Source organism: Oryza glaberrima, chromosome 7 (assembly GCF_000147395.1).
Source record: "Oryza glaberrima chromosome 7, OglaRS2, whole genome shotgun sequence".
Classification (NCBI taxonomy): Eukaryota; Viridiplantae; Streptophyta; class Magnoliopsida; order Poales; family Poaceae; genus Oryza; species Oryza glaberrima.
In genome coordinates this window covers 23,325,692-23,343,930 of record NC_068332.1, presented here as the reverse complement: position 1 = coordinate 23,343,930, position 18,239 = coordinate 23,325,692, and the positions used below count along the sequence as shown (strand labels likewise).

The window sequence follows — 18,239 nt, the reverse complement described above, 5'->3', positions numbered from 1 at the left end:
TGCAGCACTAAGTATGAAAATAAACATAATATCTAGACAATCAAACCCTTGACTGATTTTTAGGGTGGTAGATACCTTAGCCAATCTAATCTAGTAAAACAATTTAGCCGATAGATTAACTAAGACATATGATAAATAGGCAAGCAAATATATCATTCAAACCGGAGCAATCCAAGAGGTTGAATGTATTGATGCAGCCTTGAATGACACCGACGTAGACGATACAATTGCCTGGGCCGGCAGAACATTGGACTTACCCCTTTGCCGGAGATTGAACGCCGATGCAGCCCCACGTCAGGTACCAAGTTTCGCCGGATAATAAAAAGGTAGAAAAGGTAAAAGTTGGCGATGCACCGAATTGTATTGATCATGGAGATGTTTTACAATGACCCCGGGTGTACATATTTATATCCATGGGGAGGTACTGGTCCTTGTAGGACAAGAAACAAACTTACCTAAAGATAGAAGGAAAACATAAAGTCCTTATAAGACACTAAACACACTTTTCTATAGATAAAAGGAAACTAACAAATACTGCCTAATTAATAGATAAACTGCCACGTCGCATCCTCCTTGAACTCGGTCACTTCCGAATAAGCTTCCATTAACATATTAATTTCCTTAACCGAATATAGAAGGAATCCAACTATTGGCGACGTGATAATTCTCTTACTGGCTTACCAAATCTCACTGTTAACACCCATTTACACGAAACAAGGACAAAACAGTAAGAGGGGTGGAATGTGTAAGTGGGCCCGCCCGTCGAATGGGCTGGCTACGTAGTTCTGAAGGGAGGGCTGTTACACCTCTCTCATCTCTCCTATGCAAAGTTACCAAGCAATACAAGTTTTATTTAAGTTTATTGCAATACAAGTTTTGATTACACGACCCAATCTTTGATCTGGCCTCTCTCCTCTCATCTCTCTTACTAGGTAATACAAGTTTTGATTACACGACCCAATCTTTGATCTGGCCTCTCTCTCCTTTCTCATCTCTCTTACCAGGTAATACATGTTTTGATTACACATCTTTCATCTGGCCGGGCCACACAGAACGAATAATCATCTACTCTCTCTCTCTCTCTCTCTCATCTCTCTTACCAGGTAATACAAGTTTTGATTACATGACCCAATTTGGCCTATGGTATCTTGGAGGGCCGCACAGAACGAATAATCATCTACTCTCTCTCTCTCTCCTCTCTCATCTCTCTTACGCAAAGTTACCAGGCTCTAATCTCTCTTACCAAGTAATACAAGTTTTGATTACACGACCCAATCTGGCCTATAGTATTTTGGAGGCATTGCGTTTACATTGGGTTAATTCCACTATATATCACATCTTACTCGCAGATTTGAGAAATTTAGGACGTTTGAGGACAATACATGTATGAGATTCTGTATGATTGTTTTCTTTATTTGTCAATACAATTCAAGAAAGAAAAATGCTGCTTGTTCTAAAGTCAAGAAGCAACGAGGTAAAAAGCCAGGAGACCAAAACCGCGTCAATTTTTACAGATGAAAACTAGCAGCAACCATACGTCATGGCTTCACTTTGGGATTGATAACTGGTACATAAGCTTTGAAATTTGTATAGTACATATCCGAAACACCTGCTACTTCCTCCGGTTCATAATTCTTCACGTTTTAGACAATAATAACAATATCTCTAAATTATATTTTTAACTATGGTTCTTTCAAAATATTTTTAACTATGGTTCTTTATTAGAATACAAACAAACTAATAAGTAAATATTTAAGTCAAGCATAGCAGCGCGGAGCGCGGTGGGGTTGGCGAGGACGGCGGCGGCAGCGAACGTGCTCTCGTCAGACGCGACCGCCGCTGCCCACGCACTCCCACCGCCAGTTGCTAAGCTCGCTCACTCGGTTCTCCTTGCCGCCGTCGGCCGCTGAGCTTGCTCCCTCGGTTCTCCTCACCACCGCCATGGCCACCAGTGGCGAGGAAGATGAGGAGTTGGAGGGAGGAAGAAGAAGCCCGAGAGTAAATCGGTCCAGGATGGCATTTCAGCGTACACGCCATTTAAGTGATAGCATTTCAGCGAATCCAATCTTTTGCGATAGTAGATATGTAATTTTCTCGTTCGATAGGTACTGATCGGTGGGAGGGTACGTAGAATCAGACTTCCGCGTGTTGATCATGGTAGGATTGGGAGTTCGGTGTGTTCGACGCAAGCGCCGCCACAAATCGCAATCCCATGGACGACGGCCAGCCGAGCGATGCCCTGGCGCCCAGTCGTGGTGACCTTTTTTGTGGAACTAATCGAAGAGTAATGTTGGCAGCTAATTCGAACGAGATCCAGCCAGCAACCGAAAGAGGAAAATGGAAGAACCCATGCGAGATTATGGCAACCAATTCGATAACTTGCTCCAATCCAACATGATTCAGCCGCTGCGACCGTCGCCACCAAGTTGCCAATTGGGACATCCTGGCCCAATTAGAATGAGGCCTGTGTGGTCCATGAGAGCTATGTGCGTATATTTAGTACCACATTGGTAGTTTAGTGTAACATCCTCAAATTTTAAACTAAAATTTGACTGCATCATGCTGGTTTTAATCTTAGATTAGCAAAATCAAAATTCCCTTTAAAAGTTCTCTTTTTATTCTTGATTTTGGTTCAAGTATTACCCCTAGAATTCCCTTAACCTAGTTTACCAATAAACCATAAATTGTTGCCCTATCCTAAACCTTAGTGAATTCAGCAAATATCCTTCAAATTCCAAACCTATTCTTATTTATCGCCAAATATCTAAATTTCTTCTTTTGATCTAGCCGCCACTTTAATTCATGTGGCTTGATTTCCTCTTCGGCACAAGAATAATATTATTACAAATATTGTGAATAATTGCTCTTGTGCTAAGAAAATATATTTTATCCTTCCCTTCCACAAATCCAAATTCCTATTAGCCTCAAATACTTCTCTAAAATCCATGCCATATATTTTGGGGGTTAAAAATCCTATTTATCTTCCTCTTAGTTTGCTTGCCTCATTCCCAAAAATATTTTGAGGAATTATATTGTTAATTTCTCTCTCATTTGAGTGCTTCCAAATAAATTCCCTCAAACTCCACCTCAAAATATTGCACTCAAATAAATTAGGAAATCTCCTTTGTTAATTCTCTCCGAATTCAAATTCTTCGCAAAACCTAGTTATCCAAATCAAGTATACAATTAGACTTCTTTCTTTTTGTCATCGGGCCGAAACTCTGTTCTTTCTTCCTTTTGGCCCAATCCTTTTTCTTTCTATTTTCCTCCTTCCTCTTGGGCTGCCGGCCCAGCTAAGCCGAGCCGGCCCAAATCAGCCCACACCCCAGCCGAGCCGCCTCCTCCTCCCGTGCGCGTGTTGCGCACGGCGCACGCCGCCGCAAACGTCGCCGCTAAGGAAACGAAGTCGGCGCCGTCATTCTTTCCTTCACGTCGCCACAGCCGTGACATCGTCATCCTTCTCTTCCGAACCGCCTCTCCCCGCCTATATATAGCCGGCACTACCCCATCTTTCCCCCCCATCGAGCTAAAAGCTCTTTCTCTTCTCTCTCTCAGCCATGACCGGCTATTGCCGCCACCGCCCAATCTCCCTCACCAGAGCTCCACTAACCAAATCCTCGCGCCATTAGCTTCGCCTCGACGAGGTAATTCCATTTTTCCCCTTTCCCCTCTCCCTCCACCTTGAAATAAACCACCACAGCCACTTCTTTTATCGCCGGAGTTGAGCTCCTGCCGTCGCCGTTCCGGCCTCCTCCTTTGTTTCCTTCGCTAGCCGACAGCTTCTCCGGATGCGGGTCGCTCGGGAACACGTTTCGCCGCCGACGTCGCCGCCTTCCGGCCACCGGAGAGCCGACGCCCCGCTTACCCTCTCCTCTCTCTTCTCTCGGCTCACTGTGAGGCAGAGAAAAGAAGAGACGGAAGAAGAAGAAGCAAAAGAAAAAGGAAGCTGACAGGTGGGCCCATGAATAGTAACCTTTTATATTTTCTAGATTTAATTCAAATCCTATTCTTTAGAAGCCCATATCTTCTAAAATATAAACCCAATTCCAGTGAAACTTGGACTAAAATTCTTCTAAAATCTTTCTCTATCCTTTGAGGCTATTTTTGCTATTTTCTCATTTTATTTCATTTTTGCCTATTTTTGGATTTTATTCGAATTCCTTTTGAATCTGAATTTTATATATCTAACCCTAGGTCTCGAGGATTCTTCTGACACACTAGATAATATCATTCAATCTCAGGACATCGAGCAAGGCAAGTTACTATACACCTTTTGATCATTTAAGCCTATATTTTACAAATTATTTATTTATAGCCTTCTATTCAATATTCTATTTTCTATGCATAAATCAATCATAGAAACCCAGACAATTTAGTATTGCTTATTTTGCTTACAATCTGGTTAAAATACCTCATACTTAGATTGAGACAATACGTAAGATTTGGTTGATTTCCGGGTGGCTAGTATTGTCTCAATCGATATAAGTTTTACCAGGTACTTATGTCGAACGAACGGGTACGACCGCAGTTTCTAGAATGGGGACAGACCTAGTTATTATGTTAATTAGCAATATGGCACCTCTGTATAGTGGTTCTTATTTTTAAGTGCGCTCCTCGCGCAGGAGACAACTATAGTCGCGAAGGGAAAATTTAACCATTACCATGTACAGGTGAATGGTTTGTGATACTCGAGTATAAATTATATGGTATATTTCTAAACCCTGATCGAGATGACGTGGTGTCATACGATCAATTCCCCTTAAATACCTCGGGAATGCCAGAACTTCTCTCGCTGTTGTTAACATTACGTTCAGAGCATATGAGGATATAAGTTCATGGAACAGGTGCCATAATTGTTAATAACTTAATACTGGGCCATGACTAAAGCCGATGATTATCAGCAAGTCGTGGACTGCGGGTAAAGCGTACATCTGTTGCAGTAGAATATCTTTGAAACTATTCGAATAGCCGTACTCATGGAGTTGAGTACCGGGACTCATATGGTACCCTGGTTAGAAATCTAAAGTTTATATGTTTTATAAATTCTGCTATAACTTTTCCAGATTGTTCAATACTGCTTTTTGCAAAGAACCCTATTATATGTCAATGCATAACATATTTCCGTGATAACTTGCTGAGTATTGCGAATACTCACCCTTGCTCTTATTAACCCTTTTTCAGATTTGGGTCAAGAGGAGGACCCCTGTGATTATTACTACGATGACTCTGATAACTTAGAAAATCCCTAGAGGTTATACCTTCCTAGTCAGAATATACTAGAACTTCCGTTGTGTAATATTAGCACCTATATAGGTGAGTACCTACCCTTGTAAAACCTCTAGTATTGTAAACTTTAACGTATGCAATGAAGAACCAGCTGTATTACATGTATCAATATTTACTGATCCAGGGATTGATACATTAATTTCAGTCGGATCCAAGTTATTAGTTTTGGGACCCGACATTTAGCAAGAGCGGAACCAACTTATAAGGACTTGTTCCTCTAATCATGTCACTCCTGGGTTAACCCTTTTACACGAAACAATGATAAAAGAGTAAGAGAGGTGGTATGTGTAAATGGGCTCGCCCATCGAATGGGGAGCAAGAGAGGTGGTATGTATAAGTGGGCTCATCCGTCGGATGACCATTGAACCAAGATTTGAGGAACAATGTTGTTATCCTTTCTATGACTCCACTGTTGTTGACGAAAAATCCGCGTCCAGTCGATTCTTCCAAATGAAAATGAATCTTATATACAAGTTTTTATGTTGTGTAAAGAGGCCACATAAAAATTTTCATATTTTTTTAAAACTTTTATTGAGATAAATTAATTGTAAATCTTGTAGTATGTCTCTAAGGATATTGTGGGTATTCTTTTAAAAAAATGTCGAAGCAATGGTGCATTATAGAACAATTGATAAAGTCATCGATATATTATAGAAAGAGACAATATCGATGGCAAATTGTTGAACTATGAGAAAATCAATGGTACGAAGTAGATTCTCCCAGTTTTAAAAGTAGGCAAATAAGGTATCAAGTCAAGATGGCCGAGTTGGCGCCAGTTTCAGCTACCGGTTCGAATCCCATTATTGACAATACTTTTTTTTTTGCAAAATCTTGATTTTTTTTATAGCACTCTAAAATATTTTTTTTGCAAAATCTTGAAAAAAAATTGTGTGGCACCCTAAAATCTTGAATTGTTTTTTTATAGCACTCGTAAAACACAGCACAATCTTGAATTGTTCTTTACCCTTTCCATGAATTTCACCAAATCACAGCCAAAAGGCAGGCAAAATCTTGAATTGATTTTTTTTGTGTAGCACACGTGTATCACAGCAAAATCTTTAATTGTTCTTCACCCTTTCCATGAATTTCACCAAATCACAACCAAAAGGCAGGCAAAATCTTGAACTGTTCTTTACCCTTCCCATGAATTTCACCAAACGCATGGCAGATCAAGTTACTTTTATACCTCTGACGAATATCTCCTTTTTTCCCGCTGCCGTACAGGCACACTGAACGGCAGGTCTATAATGTCAACTCTTCGTTATGAATCCATAGCTAGCACGCATCTAAACTCTGCAATCTGTCGCTTAAATTGCGATTCCCTGTCACTTTCAGCATTTTCATAATTATCATGGTGAGACACGGCCGTCGCTTTTGGAGAGTGATTAGAGATGTTCTTTTCAACAAATGATCCAGCAAGTCCTCCACAAATAGGAACTCGCATAGCTCCTGTCCTGAAGAAGTCGCTCTGTGATTGAAGTTTAATTACTTTGGCTGAGAGTTTGAGGTGAGAAGTTAGGGTTGGTTTGATTTGTGGCCTAAATAGGCCTTACTAAACAATGGCAAATTTTAGCAAGTTTTGCATGACTTTTTTTGGTAAGATAAAGTTGTGTTTGGATTGAAACCAAAATAGCCTAAGTTTACTATTGAAATGGCCTATTTTCTTAGGCATGCCAAAATTTGGTTTCAAACCAAATAGACACTAAACACTATTAAAATTGTCAAATATTGGTAAGCCTAATTTAGGCCTTAAACCAGACCAACCCTTATATACGTAGATGTGCCAAAATGAGGCCCATTTAACAAAGCCTAATGGGTTCACATTCTCAGCCATCTGCTGCATGGGCCGTGATTTCTGATCCAGCCTAACAAGGCTTCAGGCTTTGTACTATACTATTTTCGAGTACTAAATGTTCTCAGCAAACTCAGCGAAACCTAGATCAAATAATAAATTTTGTGTGATATAACTTTGTATATATATTTTGGGACGGAGGAAATACCTATTTAGTATATATACAGAAGTATTATACAAGTCTAGGCAGTAAAATTTTTATTGCGGTAGCAATCCTATCCAGATGTATTAGGTTGTATCTAATTTCTTCCTAGTTTGCTACTCCCTCCGTTTCTAAATATTTTACGCCGTTGATTTTTTGAAATATGTTTGATCGTTCGTCTTACTCAAAAAATTTAAGTAATTATTAATTCTTTTTCTATCATTTGATTTATTGTCAAATATACTTATATGTATACATATAGTTTTACATATTTCACAAAAGTTTTTGAATAAGACGAACGGTCAAACATGTGCTAAAAAATCAACAGTATCAAATATTTAGAAACGGAGGGAGTATATTTTGGGACAAATGGAGTACTTATTTTTTCTATTAGTAAAATTTTTACTACGAAGCTTTTTAGGACGATATAAATCTCGCAGCAAAAAAAAAAACTATACTATTAGAGTACGTGTTTTAGTTACTCCGGGCACCGGGCATGCAAAATTTTAGGCTGTGTTCGGAGGAGGGGGTTGAGAACCCCTCCTCTCCAGCACACAAAACGAAGTTTATTTTATTGCATGATTAATTAAGTATTAACTAACTTTTTTTAAAAAAATGGATTAATATGATTTTTTTAAACAACTTTCATATAGAAAGTTTTTGCATAAATCACACCGTTTTAGCAGTTTGAAAAGCGTGCGTACGGAAAACGAGAGAGATTGGTTGGGAAAATGTGGGGAAGAACACAGCCACAAAATGATTGTGGAAAAAACAGTTGCGTGTGAGTTGTGAACCTCAGACCATTTACTGGTTCTCTCTTATTGTATGCAGAACAGCAGAAGATCATTCTGTAACAAACTCTGACTCGAACGGATTCGCACAAGCGCGGACAACAACTTTCTTGACAGCTTATTTACCTAATTAGCTAGCAAACTCTGAACTTGACACTCCTGCAGGAAACAAATTAATATGCATGACGCCTAGATTATATTGGAAGATTATAATCGTTCGGCAGCATTAATCTAGATTATAGCTAGTGCTGCTACTGTCCATAGAACCAAGCCGGTATCTTGATCTTGTCAGGGTCAAGGCAGCGGGTCACCCAGTACGGCGTCGTGCAGTTGACGAGCTTCTCGCCGGAGCGGTCGACGCACTGCAAAACCTCGTACAGCAGCGTCTCCCCGTACTTGAGCTCGTTCTGGCTACACCGGAGGTAGGTGCTGAACCCAGTGCCCTTGGCGAGTGCGTCGCTGATCTCGCCGAGCGTGTAGGTCTTCTCGTCGGACGGCACGACGCCGCCGTCGGCGAGGATCCCGGTGAGGTTGGTGAGCGTGTCCAGCGCGAGCGCGGCGGCGAAGTAGCCGTGCTGGCTGAGGTTGGAGCAGGTGCCGTGCTTCTCCCACTCGTGGCTCCACAGCTCGAGGTTGGTCTCGTTGCGAAGCAGCGACGGCCATGACTGGTTCAGCGGATTCACCAGGTCCTCGATCTGCCCCGGGTCGAGGCGGTCGCTGATGTTGCAGTACTCCGGCCGCCATTCCTCGTAGCTCGGCCATAGGCCACGGATGGTGAAGTTATTTGGGGGTGGCCGGGGCTCGTACTCGCACTCGTGCGGGGCAGTGGAGCAGTACGATGGAGCCCACTGTAATAAAAAAAAAGAGAGGAAAATAACCAAAGCACAAATAATTAATCATTCACTCCCTCCGTTTAAAAATATAGCGACAGTGGTTTTGGATTAGACTTGTCTAAATTCGTAATACTATATTATGTCTAATTTAGTATATTGTTATATTTTTTAGCGAAGGGAATAACTTGTATATGGAGATGGGTTTTCACCCTCTTCAAGGCTCTTTTATGTTGTATAGTTTGTACAAATAAGCTATAATATATTTTGTAAACCAAAACAAAATGACATCCTATGTTTTATATAATTTACACATGATCGCAAATATAATGTAAGGTGAACATATTCTATGTAATTGATACTTATGAATTTTGAACTAAAAAACATTGGGATTGTATGGTTTTACGAGAGAAGAAAAGAAGAGACCATTTGTACCATAGATCTATTATCAAAAGCTAAAAATAATTAGTATGATATGGCTTCATGAGAGAAGAGAGAAATATCATTAACTATACTTAATTAGTGAGGAGATGAACTATATAAATATATAGGATTAATTCACAATTAAGCTGATCATTGGTATCGGTCCACATTACCTGCTGAACAAAATACATGAAGTCGAATTTCACCTCCACCGCCGAGGTAGAGGCGAGAGGGAGCAGCAAGAGCACAAGGGAGAACACGACCTTCATCGTCTTCTTCACGGCCATTATCCTAATATACTCGATATAAATTCGATCCTCTATATGCCTTGCAGTGGCGCGACCGTTCAGTATATATAGCACAACGTAACAACTTTCGATTCAGGTGCAGTAGCTAGTGTTACTGCAAGATTAGCAGTCCACACTAGCATGGCATGATTCAAAATGGACACCCAAGGTACATCTGAACACTGTAGCGATTTACTGTGACAAAACACTGTAGCAATTTACTGTTCTGATTTTACTGTGCTGAATCTTTTTTAGTCGTTAGATCAGACATAGAGGGCTCAGATTGTGTGCAGTAGTTATTGTGCAATCCTAGTAGCAACTGTATTTGATCCCATAACAACGTGGGGTCATGCATGTACTTACGTGCATCATATAATATATGCACAAACCCATAGGAATATGGGACTTTTATATGCTACTAGATGTACGATCCATCAGACTTCATTGAAACAAGTTGCAGCATATGCATGTCAACTAGGGACATCTATATATCCTTCGAGGGAACAAAACAATTTGTGCGAATGTTGTTAGAATATAGATGCGTTCACAACTTACACATCTCACCTTTTTTTTTCTAAAAAAGAACACTGTTACACTGGTTGAAAACACTTGAGACTGATTTAATCATCAAATTTAAAAGTTCAAACAAACAACGATGAAAATTCTTTTGAACTTTGATCATGTAGCCATCTATGGCCCTAACAAATTTCAATGCAAAATATGTCTTATATAGAGAGAAACAAAAAAGAAAAATAGCGTTAGAATGGTGAAGGCAACTGTTTTCAATAGTTGAGGGTGTAAAATGAGCCAAAAATAGTTTAGGGAGTTAAGTGTTCTGATAAAATAAACTTCTTTCTAATTCTTTTGAGAATCTTTATAATCATTTAGATTATTTTTATACAACCGATAGGCATCATCTCGAAAAATCAAAACATTTTCCCACATCAAATATATATACATATATGTCAAATAAACGATAATTATTCTTTCAGTGGTAGGTGACATACCCGTCGATGTTGAGACGCCCATAGTAATTTCGCCGATCACGAGATATGTCGGTCTAGTTTTTTAGAGATCCTTATAGGGAATGAGGTGTGCGAATGTGTATTATTAGGGATGACTATACGCATGTTATGAACGTTTGAGTTTGCGTTTGTACTGATCTTAAAAAAAAGGTCATTCAATGAATGAGTGAAGTGTAGGAGAGCTAGCCAGCCCATGTGGCCATTTGGGGTCTGGAAAAAAAAAGTACAAAAACTCCTTCCATTCTAAAATATAAAATACAGCTATTGTTTTTCACATGTTTTATAATATAAGGCATATGCATGTATGAAAGCAATTAATTAGTACCTCTTTTCATCGGAATTATTATTTTTAAAATCCTACACCCTTTAAATATCTAATTTTATTATATGCATGCATTCTATTTATTAGGATGATACAAACGAGACTAAATAATAATAATAGTTTTTGGTCTTTGCATTAAGTTAGTTTTACCTTATATTTTTGAACGGGAAGTACCATAACTGCTATTTAGCGTAACTTTGTTCCCAACGCACACTTTTTTCTCGTACGGAAGCTTTCATATTAAGTTGTGTTTCCTATAAAGTTGTTTGAACGGAAGTTTTTGGGAAAAGGGAGTTTGACTGGGAACGCACAGATCTATAGTCTTTGGATCTTTCTCAGGCTTTAATCTGAATATTAAAGCATTTGCGTGACTAATCATCAACAAATTTTGTCCTAACCATCCGATCCATTTAAAAATACAAAGAAGAAGTAAAACTACCATAAGCAAATTCATATTCTAAATATTATAAATAGTGTTTTGATTATTTTAATAGCACAGGTAATCAAAAATTAAACATTGTTTTATTTCTAGGTACTCAACATCATTTTTTTTACGTTCATTACTTTTATTTGTATGCACAATCATCCTGCTGCAATGTGCGGGAAATTAATCATCTAGTTTGCTCAATAACAATCCCCAATAAATAGAACGCTAATCCTAATCCATTTGCTTGAGGGTCTCAACCTCTCTTTCATATTATTTTTTCCCTTTCTTCTTTTTCTTTCGCGAACGCGCAAAAAGATTGCACGTCAATATATTAGAATAAAAGAGAGTTTGTTTACACAACGCAATCAGCCAAACCGGCTTATGCCAAGGGAAGAGAGAAACGACAAAAAAAAACAAAGGAAAAAGGAAGAGACTACTACGACTGTTAAACGCAACTCCAATCAGCGGGAAGGGGGCAGAGCCACACTACCCTCCCAAGAAAACTCCAAAAGAAGCAACGCCAACTAACGACCATAGATGGCCCTCAGTGAGGATGGACTCTAGAACCACTGAGACCGAAGAGAGCAGAGTTGAAAACCTTGGAGTTTCACTCCTTCCGCGGTTGCCAAGATACCAGGAGAACTCAGGAGTTGAAGCCGGCATGAAGATGCTTAGGTAAGCATGCCCTAGAAGATGGCCACCAGTCCTGGAGCTAGCTGCCATGAGGAGGAGAGAGGGCAGCCCAATCAGAAAGCAACAGCACACGGAGTCAGACCTGCTGAGCGAACACGTAGCCAAGGAGGATGTGGTTCCCCGTCTCAAGCTCCTGAGCGCAAAAGGGGCAGACTGAGTGGCTATCGATGCCACGCTTTTGGAGGAGATTGGTCATCCAGCAATGTTGCTGAAATGCAAACCAGAGGAAGGACTTACATTTAGCAGGACCATTCGCGTGCCAGATAAGATCATCACAGGCAAAGGTGTGTTGGCCATAGAAGAACGTCTGGTATGCCAAACGCACCGAGTAGTGCTTGTCACTCTTCCAATGCCAAACAAGACAATCCCTGACACCCTGCGAGAGCTGAATGTGAAGCACCGCATCCCAAACAAGAAGAAACTAAGAGATAATCGCGACAGTGAGTGCACCACGGATGTCAGAAACCCAGAAATTGCTCGCCAAGCCAGAAGTAACCGTGCGTGAACCTCAGAGGTGCTGGGGCACGACAAAGAGGAGATCTAGAGCCAAGGAGGCCACCGAGCGGCTGCCGATCCATTGGTCAACCTAGAAGAGTATCGACTCACCATCCCCTGGCACGAAGAAGGTGGACGCTTCGAACATGTCGGAGACGGTCTGCTCGACTGGGGTCTTTAGGCCATCCTAGTATATGGATGTCCTGAGCGCTGAAACCAAAGCCACCGAACACGGAGAGCAAACCCTGCCATCCTGAGGTCGGGAATTCCCAACTCTCCAAAAGCCCGGCACTGCCCCCCATGAACCGAGTCCGAGCCCGTCCACAAGAAGGCGTGGCGCTTCTTGTGCATATTTCAATAACTTCGAGCCGAAGGTCAAAGTAGATGTTCCATATGACAACCAAGCGATAAGGTGTGAGCCAGGAGGATAAAACTATAGGAACATATATATTATCAGTAATTGTTTAATATAAGATTGGTAATTTTGGCACGCACCAAAGACCATTTCTATGTCTAAAGATAAAGTCAGAGAACAGGTGACTGACGCTCAGTACAGAAGATGCCATTGGCTATTCCATTTTTTAAAAGAAAATGTAAGGTAAATCTCTAGCCGTTGCATGATGTATGCCGGTGTGTTCACATTGGATTGATTTCACTATCACATCGGACTCGCAGATTTGAGAAAATTAGGTCGTTTGAGGACAACAAAAGCCTCGTTTAGTTCCCCAAATTTTTTTCCCAAAAATATCACATCAAATCTTTAAACACATGCATAAAGCATTAAATATAGATAAATGAAAAACTAATTGCACAGTTATGAAGGAAATCGCGAGACGAATCTTTTAAGCCTAATTAGTCCATGATTAGCCATAAATGCTACAGTAACCCATATGTGCTAATGACGGATTAATTAGGCTCAAAAGATTCGTCTCGCGGTTTCCAGGCGAGTTATGAAAATATTTTTGTCATTCGTATCCGAAAAGCCCTTCCGACATCCGGTCAAACATCTGATGTGACACAAAAAAAATTTTCGCGAACTAAACAGGCCCAAATCCGAGCAAATTATTGCAGTTGTATGAGACACTGTATGGTTGTTTTCTTGAATTGTCATTAGAATTCAATAGAAAAATGTTGCTTGTTCTAAAGTCAAGAAAAGCAATGAGGTAAAGCCAGGAGACCAAAACTGCATCGTTTTTTTTTTAAGTTGAAAACTGCAGCAATCCATATGTTACAGTTCACTAGGTACATGGGCTTTCTATATCTTTGACATAGCGACCAGCTTATCCATTATTTAAAGAGAAAAATAAGACTGACACTTGGCATATGTACCAAAGACTATGAACAATCGTCTCAAGAATACCATCAACACTGGTTAAGACTAGAAAATATGTGAGCCGGTTGGCGTACTTTAAATTTTGTAACCCACTTGCTATGTTTATTGCTCGTTTGCCTTGTTTTTAGTGCACAAGAAAATTTAGATCCAACAGGAGAGCGCACTATTAGAGCAAGTTTAATAGTATAGCCCACTACTAGCTCTAATTCATCTATAGCCAATCAAATAGCCAATTCATACAATAGTTGCTTACTATACTATTAATATATGGTCCCACCTATTATATACACATTGCGTCTTGGAGTACATACTGCCTGGCTACAAATCTGTAGCCCACTGCTATTCTCTCTCATCGTTTATCTTATTAAAATATATTTATAACTGACTAATAACCTGCTATTATACCTGCTCTTATGAACAACATGGGTTTGAGCGGCTCCTCTAATCTATAGGGTTATGGGGTGGTAGCCATTGAGAAGTTGCAATCGGTAGTTCGAGGAATGCTTTTCTTTGTTTTTTTCCTTTCTTTTTTAATCCTTTTCACACTTTAATCTTTGTTATTTTCTTCAATTTTAATCGATTGAAGAAGATGAAGTGGTGACCTATTCTATTCACGCTTCAATATCTATTCTTTTTTTTTTCAGTTTTTATTAATAGAAGGCTAAGAAGTGAAGACATCTTCTTTCTATGGCTTTGGTCTTCATTTTGTTTTGATTTGAAGATATGAAGCATTTCTTTGATTGCAAGGGTTAAAAAATTTGTAAACCTCCCGAATCTATATGAAGTTAATTTTATAGATTAGTGGGGCACAGAGTTTGAAATTATATAGAATATAGAAATGTTACTGTCTGGATTTATGTATTTTTACCCTATGTAATTTTTCAAGATTTATCTTAACATTAACTACATCATATGGTCCAATCAACTGTCGAAACTCGAAAGACCATCCAGATAGATGGATTCTATAAATTTTAATTTTACTTTTTTTTAGATAGATTGATGGATGGATGGATGAATGGTTGGATTTTATTTTCACTTCTCCTTTTTCTTTTTCCATTAGAGCAAGTTCAGTAGTATAGCCAACTACTAGCTCCAATTCATCTGTAGCCAATCTAATAGTTCATTCATACAATAGTTACATATTACACTATTAATACTTGATCCCACCTATCATACACACACTGTGTCTTAAAGTCCGTGCTACAGCTGGCTACAAATCTGTAGTCCGCTGCCCTTCTCTCTCCTTTTTTATCTTCTTAAAATATATTTGTAGCTGACTTATAGCCTGCTATCGTATCTGCTCTTATGTCTTCCTCTCCTTTTGCTTGTCTCCTAGCATTTCTGTTTACTCGTGCTGTCATGCAGACCGTAGCTGAACACCGTGACAGCCACCAGGCGAGCAGGCCCACGACTGGGCTGTGCAGCCCATTTACGAACTCAGAGCGCCTGATTTTCCCTTCTTTTTTTTTTAATACTTGCCTAACACGCGTTTCCTGGATTGGTCGAGAGGTTTACTAACGACGGAGCGCGTTCTCTAATTTGCGCGCAAATTATCCCGCCACGTGGGCCAATCGAATGCCAACACAACCGCCGGCTTTAGAACTGAACATGTGTATGTAAAATTATATGGGAGAAAATTATGATTAGTTGAGAAGTGAAGGTGGATGTGTAAATTGAATGGTGAAAGGTTGTGATTGGTTAATAAAAATATGTTTGTAGAGAAATCGTTATATTTTGGGAAAAGTTTTAAACGATAGAAGTTGTTAGTATATTTAGAATAGGGGAGTATAAAATATGATTAAAATGTGTGTACTGAACACGGTGCTAATGTTCTAAACAAGTGAAACAGACTAAACCAACTGGGTACTACCTGTCGGAGCAGACGTGTTTGTGCACACTAAATGACTAATTATTGAGGTTATTAAGAACACACGATAAGATTAGCATATACTACGTAGGAGACTTTAACCAAATTCCTATAGTATATATCTTGGTCTTCTTGGATGCCTTCAAGGCAAAGAGGCCCATGAACGCAAATATGTGAGAGAACTCTACTCTGAATTAAAACCCCTCTGATTCCATGGAATAGGTTATACATGACCGATACCTTCATGCAAACTAGCAGAACTCCTTAAACCGAAAAATAATACAGCATTGGCCTAATGCCAGCTCGTCGAGTTGAACCCATAGTAGGGGCTTCCAACTCTGCAGTTTCTAGTTTAGATGAGAATTCCCTGTCACTTTCGGACTTAGCAAGGAGAGAGGTGCCAAAGGTCCACAAAGATCTTAGTACTACATGCTGATCACTTTACAAGTAATTAGGCCTGTTTTTCCATTCAATGATCCAGCAGAGCAGCAACAGTGGTGCCAGAGTGATCATCATGCTAACTACCACTTATGATCTTCTGCCACATTTTCTTCAGTTCCAGCTTTTGTTCCTACTGGAGTATTCTCCTTAACCTGTTATTGTTGCCGCTACTGCTTCTGCTAGATTAGGTTAGGTCTATACCTTCTCACATTATGAGAGTCATTTTCAAGTGACTCTCCTGGTGTTCCAGAAGATGAGTTGAACCAAGTCATCCAAAGTTGGTTCATTCTTTTGACTGAAGTTTACCTCTGAAATAACAGGCCCTAAATGCGAGAGCAATGAGACAGTGAGAGTTCATCCTGTAGGAAGCAGACTTTGATTTGCCATTCCTTGCAGGCTTGTGATCTACCAACATTGAATCTGCAATGGCAAATGACAACCTTGTCAGTTGCCTGTTTTCACACAGCAAACTTGCTTATCTGATTAAGTATCTTGCAGCATTCATGGCATTTGCTAGTACATTCTCTGTTCGATCGACCCTCATCAAATACCATGGCTGCTGTCCTTGGTTTTATTGCTGTATCAATTATTAGATACTCTGAAGAAATGCACACTTGTTTGACACTACTAGTAAATTGATACTACTATTATAGTAGAGTGCCTGATTGTATGACTGTATCCATTAACTGAATCAGTTTGTCAGTCAATTCTTGGAGCCGTATCAAGTTGCTAGCCCAATAAAAAACTTCAGACACTTCTGTCACTAACTAACTACCTGGGCCTGCAACTCTGAATCCAGTTTCAGACCTGTTTGGATAGACCGAGAGATGGAATTATTCCAACTAAGAGGAGTGCCCGAGTTGCCTTCTGGCCTTGGTCATATGCCCATTAATTAACACTAAATTTATAGCGATTAAGAAAAATTTTTTGGAGCAATGTGCTGTATCGATCATACATTCTTAAATGAAGATGACACTGATGACTTTCTGAAGAGTTTGGTCTTACTGAATTGAATGCTACTACTGATCGAGGAAAAAAATTATCAATCAGTATCTGTTCTTCAGAATCATAGATAAGATTACTTCTCTGAAATAACAATTCGTTTACAAAGAAGATCCTTTTTTTTTCCTGAATTGAGATCAGCTCAAAATATTCTGAAACAGGCAACAGTTGGTTGCAATCTGAAACGGAACCATCATCTTTCAGCCAAGTGTACACACTATTTAATCAGTGAAAAGAATCCAATCTCACCCATCAAATGATCATCAAATCAATTTGACTTGCCTGGCGAGAGACAAATTCTCATCTTGACCCTCTCTCTTTCAGTGCATTTAAGCTCTTGCCTACCCAAGTGTTGAAGTTTTGGCGCCACATGTGTCCAGTGGGCTCAGGTGATACTGTCCCGTTCCTGTAGTCGAGGAGGCTCAGCTCTCAACTCTCAAGAGCAATTTGTTCTTCCCTCCTGTTACACACTGACACTAGCTAAGCAGCTACAGTCCTGTTATTTTCAGCTTATTTCACTGGATTATTTGTCCAATGCTTTTAAAAAATACGTTCTTAAGAACTTTCCTTCTCTGCATCTAGACCACTATTTTTAAGTCATATGTTAAGTTTATTTCTCAAAATATTTATGTCAAGTAGATAATTCGCATCAATAGTATGTCACATATGGGCTTAGATAGCATCTGCAATAATATAAAACCGTGTCCAAGTATGAACCATACAGAATATCAAAATCAGCCAGCTTGATTATAATTCTCTTGGACCACCCAGGAATCCCAAAAATGCTTCCAAAAACCAACCATTTTTAGTATGTTTTTCGTTCGTATTTTTTTTCCTTAGACAATACTGTAGACGGGGACACGTACGTACGAGCGTTTGACATTTTGCCATTGTCTGTAGAAGCATCTCATCTGATCTGTCCAAAACCTAGCAAGGTTTGACTTGGCTCAGGCGAAACCACGAACCGAATTTATTGCCGTCGCCATGTCGGGCCGGGGGCCCATTTGGAGGAGCCATTATTGC

At 39.7% G+C, this 18,239-nt stretch overlaps 1 protein-coding gene across 1 annotated transcript; it reads right to left on the bottom strand.

Moving 5' to 3' along the window:
* Nucleotides 1-8,155: 8,155 nt before the first annotated feature.
* LOC127780845 (ribonuclease 1-like) lies at nucleotides 8,156-9,628 on the bottom strand. Its single transcript, XM_052307821.1, has 2 exons — nucleotides 9,498-9,628; nucleotides 8,156-8,919 (listed from the first exon to the last, which is right to left on the bottom strand). The coding sequence occupies exons 1-2, from the start codon at nucleotides 9,609-9,611 to the stop codon at nucleotides 8,323-8,325; spliced, it is 711 nt and encodes a 236-aa protein (XP_052163781.1). The 5' UTR covers nucleotides 9,612-9,628; the 3' UTR covers nucleotides 8,156-8,322.
* Between the last annotated feature and the right edge of the window lie 8,611 nt (nucleotides 9,629-18,239).